General features: G+C 35.1%; 1 protein-coding gene across 1 annotated transcript; it reads left to right on the top strand.

The window, feature by feature from the left end:
- Positions 1 to 339: 339 nt before the first annotated feature.
- Positions 340 to 1300, top strand: LOC136388670 (olfactory receptor 4C16-like). The gene has a single exon (XM_066360492.1). The coding sequence runs from the start codon at positions 340 to 342 to the stop codon at positions 1267 to 1269; it is 930 nt and encodes a 309-aa protein (XP_066216589.1). The 3' UTR covers positions 1270 to 1300.
- The last annotated feature ends 4863 nt before the right edge of the window (positions 1301 to 6163 follow it).

Raw genomic sequence — 6163 nt, 5'->3', positions numbered from 1 at the left:
TTTAGCACAGATTTTTCTGACCTTGAGAATTTACTTTATCACAAAGCGGTCACCAAAGGCCACCAGAAGAGAGTTGTATTTAAAAAGTGCTGTAGAAAAGTATAAAATGCATAAATTATTTGAGACTTCTAAGGACCCTATGAAGTGGTCATTACAAGTTCAGGGACAAAGAGTTGAGATGACATATTAAGAAACCGCAGCTAAAATGTCCATGATGGGGAATACGTATTTTTTTTTAAAGATATTTTGTAAAGTCACATATCATGCCATGAATTAATTCCTTTATTTTTTGCAGGCAAACTATTTCACACTCAACTCCTTGTCCTCATTTATGAAATCATGAAGCTGAATAATAATGTGACTGAGTTCATTCTACTTGGGTTGACCCAGGATCCTATTAGGAAGAAAATGGTTTTTGTCACTTTTTTACTTTTCTATTTGGGGACGTTGCTGGGTAACTTTCTGATCATTACAACTATCAAGACCAGCAGAACTCTTGGGAGTCCAATGTATTTCTTCCTTTTCCATTTGTCCTTATCTGATACCTTCTTCTCTACTTCCATAGCCCCTAGGATGATTGTGGATGCCCTTTTGAAGAATACCACTATCTCTTTCAGTGAGTGCATAGTCCAAGTCTTTTCATTCCATTTCTTTGGCTGCCTGGAGATCTTCATCCTGATCCTCATGGCCCTTGACCGCTATGTGGCCATCTGTAAGCCTCTGTACTACATGACCATCATGAGTCGACGGGTATGTGGTATGTTGGTGGCTGTGGCCTGGGTGGGGTCCTGTCTGCACTCTTTAGCTCAGATTTTTCTAACCTTGAGTTTACCTTTCTGTGGTCCCAATGTCATTGATCACTATTTATGTGACTTGCAGCCCTTGTTGCAACTTGCTTGTGCAGACACCTACATGATCAATCTGCTCTTGGTTTCCAACAGTGGGGCCATTTGTACAGTGAGTTTTGTCATGCTGATGTTCTCCTATGTTATCATCTTGCATTCTCTGAGGAACCACAGTGCTGACGGGAGGAGAAAAGCCCTCTCCACCTGTGTCTCCCACATCATTGTGGTCATCTTGTTCTTTGGTCCTTGTATATTTATATATACTCGTCCCGCAACCACTTTCCCCATGGATAAGATGATCGCTGTGTTTTATACCCTCGGAACACCTTTGCTCAACCCTTTGATTTATACGCTGAGGAATGCAGAAGTGAAAAATGCCATGATGAAGTTCTGGGGCAAGAAGCTGGTCTCAGATGCCAAATGATGAATAGAACTTTCAAATCTTTCTTCTTAGTTTGGACTAATCAAGAAGAAGCCCGCAGAAGATATTATCTCCTTGGTGCAGTTAATATAATCCTAACTTGGGTCATGAGAGTTAGAACAGGCCAGGTGAACACATATACTGGGTGGTGTTGAGTCAAGTTTAAATAGAAGATACAGCCCAGGTACAAACAGCCATTAATGTCCACTGCTCTGTCTCTGCCTCTCTTGCCTGCCTACTATCATGGTGATTTTGATTTGGTGTTTTCCCTGTCCTGTTTCAGGATGGCTTGTAGCATTCTCTGCTTATACTTAACTTCATATGCTTATATCCACAGTCTGGCAGATTTTTCTTCTCGGATTAAAATAATAGTAGGATCTTCATGTTATAAGGGACAATGTATATAATCTAGATAATCTCCCTTCCAATTCTTGGGATTATATTTAAAATTTTTCTCATATTCTAGATGCTTCTAGAACAGTGATGAACATGGTTGTTTCCAGATCTTGGCTATTTTAAACAATGCTGCAATAAACAGGGGGTGCATTTCTTTTCTTGAATCAGTGATTTCGTATTCATAGGATATATTCCTAAAAGTGGAATAACTGTGTCAAAGGGCAGTTCCATTTTTAATTTTTTGAGGAATCTCCATACTCTTTTCTACAGTGGCTGCACCAGTCTGCATTCCCACCAGCAGTGCAGGAGGGTTCCCTTTTCTCCACACCCTCTCCAGTACTTATTATGTGTTGTTTTGTTGATGAGCGCCATTCTGATAGGTGCGAGGTGGTATCTCATTGTGGTTTTAATTTGCATTTCTCTAATGATTAGTGATGTTGAACATTTCTTCATATGCCTATTGGCCATCTGTATGTCCTCTTTAGAGAAGTGCCTATTGAATTTTTCTGCCCATTTTTTGATTGGATTGTTTATCTTCCTGGTGTTGACTTTTATAAATTTTGGTTATTTATAAATTTATAAAGTTCTTTATAAATTTTGGTTATTAACCCCTTATCAGACGTATTGGCGAATATATTCTCCCATTGTGTGGGTTGTGTTTTTATTTTGTTAATGGTGTCTTTTGCTGTGCAAAAGCTTTTTAGTTTGATATAGTCCCATTTGTTCATCCTGTCCTTTATTTCACTTGCCCGTGGAGATAAATCAGCAAAAATATTGCTACGAGAGATACCAGAGAGTTTACTGCCTATGTTTTCTTCTAAGATGCTCATGGTTTCACGGCTTACATTTAAGTCTTTTATCCATTTTGAGTTTACTTTTGTGAATGGTGTAAGTTGGTGATCCAGTTTTATTTTTTTGCAAGTACCTATCCAATTTTCCCAACATCATTTATTAAAGAGGCTATTGTATGCTCTTACCTCCTTTGTCAAATATCAATTGTCCATGTAGGTGTGGGTTTATTTCTGGGTTCTCTGTGTTGTCCCATTGATCTATATGCCTGTTCTTATGCCAGTATCAAGCTGTTTTGAGTACGATGGCCTTATAGTCTAACTTGATATCAGGAAGTGTGATACCCCCCCACTTTATTCTAAAGGAGATTTTTTTTCCTTTTTATTTTTTCTTTATATTAGAAGCTTTGACTATTAGGTTGGACTCATTATTCTTCTTGTGTAAACTACTTTCTTTTTCTCTCCAAAAATGATCCCTTTGAATTTTAGCAAAGTATTAAGTATTTTCTTGAATTATACCAAGTATAATAATTTGTTTGTAGCATTGAGTTATTATGATTGTCATATAAATGGTCCAAATTAAGGTAGATGTACTTATGTGAGCTAGAAGTAAAGGGTACAGTAGTTGATGGCAGGGGATTTGAAAATAATAATCAATTAAAAAATGTTATAAGCCAGAGGACAATATTTAGGCTTTGAAACAGGAATAGTTACATCACAGGTATGAATTATTTTAGTGAGTTTTACTACAATCCAGAAAAGAAAGTGACTTGAGAGGGACTTAGATATTTGGATAAAAAATATATCAATGCAATGGAGTTGGATACCACCTTTTGTCACCATTTGTCAATAATTCTCTCTCTAATTACATGTTCACTAAGAATCTGATTTCAATTGGTTTTCTTATTATTTTTATCAATACATGAAAGTCAATATGAGTTTTTAATTTCTATTTATAAATTTCTATTTCTATTTATAAATTACTAAGTTAGATTAAGATTACTGAATTTGTATTTAATTAGTCATATCAGGAACTTCAGAATTTCTTTAGTTTGAGACAAGATAATCTCTCTCTCTGTATAGGAGTGGAAACGTGTGAAAATGGTGAGCCCGGTCATATGGCAGTTCTATTGTCATGTTTTGAGGAACCTCCATATTATGTTCCATAGCTGCTCCACCAATTGTCATTCCCACCTACAGTGCACATGGGTTCCCTTTTTCAGGACTTCTGAGGCTATTCGTGTTCTTTTTTGGTTCCATATAAATTTTTGGAATATGTGTTCTATATCTTTGAAGTATGTCATTGGTATTTTAATAGAAATTGCATTGAATTTTATTTTGCTTTGGGTAATATAGATATTTTAATGTTTATTCTTCCTATCCATGAACACGGCATATGATTCTACTAGTTTGTACCTTTCTTGATTTCCTTTAACAATGTTTTATAATTTTCCGAGTACAAGTCTTTAACCTCCTTGGTTAAATTTACTCCTAGGTACTTAATTTTTTTTTTTTTTTGTTGCAATAGTGAAGGGGATTGTTTCCTTAATTTCTCTTTGAGACAGTTCATTATTGGTGCATAAAAATGCCTCTGATTTCTGAATATTGATTTTATACCCTGCCACCTTGCTAAATTTATTTATCGGGCCCAGTAGTATTATGACTGAGACTTTAGGGTTTTCTATATACAGTATCATGTCATCAGCAAATAATGATAGTTTTACTTCTTCTTTTCCAATTAAGATGCCTTTTCTTTCTTCTTCTTGTCTGATTGCTGTGGCTAAGACTTCAGCACTATGTTGAATAAGAGTGGTGAAAGGGGGCACCCTTGTCTTGTTTCTGATCTTAAGGGGATTGCTTTTAATTTTTGCCTATTGAGTATGATGTTGGCTGTGGGTTTGTCATAGATGGCCTTTATCATGTTGAGGTATGTTCCCTGTACTCCCACTTGGCTGAGAGTTTTGATCATAAATGGGTGCTGATTTTATCAAATGCTTTTTCTGCATCTATTATATTATCATGTGATTTTTATCCTTTCTTTTGTTTATGTGTTGATGCACTTTGATTGATTTGGAGATAATTGAACCAGACTTGTCTCCCTGGAATAAATCCTATCTGATCATGATCTATGATTTTTTTCATGTATTGCTGGATCTGGTTTGCTAATATTTTGTTGAGAATTTTAGCATCTAAGTTCATCAGAGATATTGGCCTATATATTTATTTCTTTGTAGTGTCTTTGCCTGGTTTTGGAATCAGTATTATGCTTGCCTCAAAATAGAAGTTTGGAAGTCTTCTCTCCTCTTGCATTTTTTTAAATAGCTTGAGAAGGATAGGAGTTAGTTTTTCTTTGAATATTTGGTAAAAGTTGCCAGTGAAGTCATCTGGCCCAGGACTTTTGTAGTTGGGACTTTTTTTTAATACTGTTTATATCTCATTTGATGAAATTGGTCTGTTTAGGTTTTCTGATTCTTCTATATTGAGTTTTGAAAGATTATAGGTTTCTAGGAATTTGTCCATTTTGCCTAGGTTGTCTAATGTTATGGCATACAGTTCTTCATAGTATTTTCTTACAATCTTTCATATTTCTGCTATGTCAGTTGTTACTTCTCCTCACATTTCTAATTTTATTTGAGTCCTTTCTCTTTTTTTCTTGGTGAGTCTGGTTAAAGGTTCATCAATCTTGATTACCTTTTCAAAGAACCAGCTCTTGGTTTCACTGACATTTTTTTTTTTGTTTTTTATCCTCTGTGTCATTTATTTCTCCTCTGATCTTTATTATTTCCTTCCTTCTACTTCCTCTGGGTTTTGCTTGCTATTCTTTTTCTAGTTCTTTTAGATGCAGGGTCAAATTGTTTATTTGAGCTTTTTCTAGCTTCTTAAGGTTTGCCTGTAGTTCTATGAACTTCCCTTTCAGGACTGCTTTGCTGTGTCCCATAAATTTTGAGTTGTTGTATGTTTGTTTTCATTTGTTTCAAGGAAATTTTTTATTTATTCCTTGATCTCATTGTTAACTCATTTGTTATTTAATAACATGCTATTTAGTTTCAAAGTGTTTGTGTGTTTTTCAGTTTTTCTATTGTAGTTGATTTCTAGTTTCATGCCATGGTGATCCAAGATGATGCATGATATGATTTCAATATTCTTAAATTTGTTGAGACTCATTTTGTGTCCTAGCATGTGGTCTTTCCTAGAGAATGTACCAGGAGCACTTGAAAAAATGTATATTCTGCTGACAATTTGACTTTGAGTGATGGGTATACAACATAATTGAATGACAAGATACCCTGGAGATGTTTTCTTTGAACATATGTAACCTGATTTATTAATGTCACCCCATTAAAATTAATAAAATTATAAAAAATAATGGGTATATCAGAAGAAGAATAGAGGGAAAAGGGAATGGAGAACCTATTTAAACAAATAATTGATGAGAACTTCCCAAGCCTTCAGAAAGAGTTAGAGCCTTGAAGCACTCATGATAATGAACTCTTGTAAATATGACAATTTTCCTTTTAATAACCTACTGGTAACCACCCATGAAAATGCCACTACTGAAACATGTAGCTTAAAAAAAGAAGATACAGGGGAAAGAAGTATGGAATGCCACAAAACAAAAACAACTGACGAAAAAACAAAAGAGAAGAACCAAATGAGAAACAGAGCCATCAGAAAACAATACATAAAATGGCTATAGGAAAACCTCAAGTGTC

The sequence above is a fragment of the Saccopteryx leptura genome, chromosome 1 (assembly GCF_036850995.1).
Source record: "Saccopteryx leptura isolate mSacLep1 chromosome 1, mSacLep1_pri_phased_curated, whole genome shotgun sequence".
Lineage (NCBI taxonomy): Eukaryota > Metazoa > Chordata > Mammalia > Chiroptera > Emballonuridae > Saccopteryx > Saccopteryx leptura.
Note: the sequence above shows the minus strand (reverse complement) of the source record. Positions and strands in the feature narration are given on the sequence as shown.

Coding starts and splice junctions, on each gene's coding strand:
- LOC136388670 (XM_066360492.1), top strand. CDS start 340: ATGAAGCTGAATAATAATGTGACTGAGTTCATTCTACTTGGGTTGACC.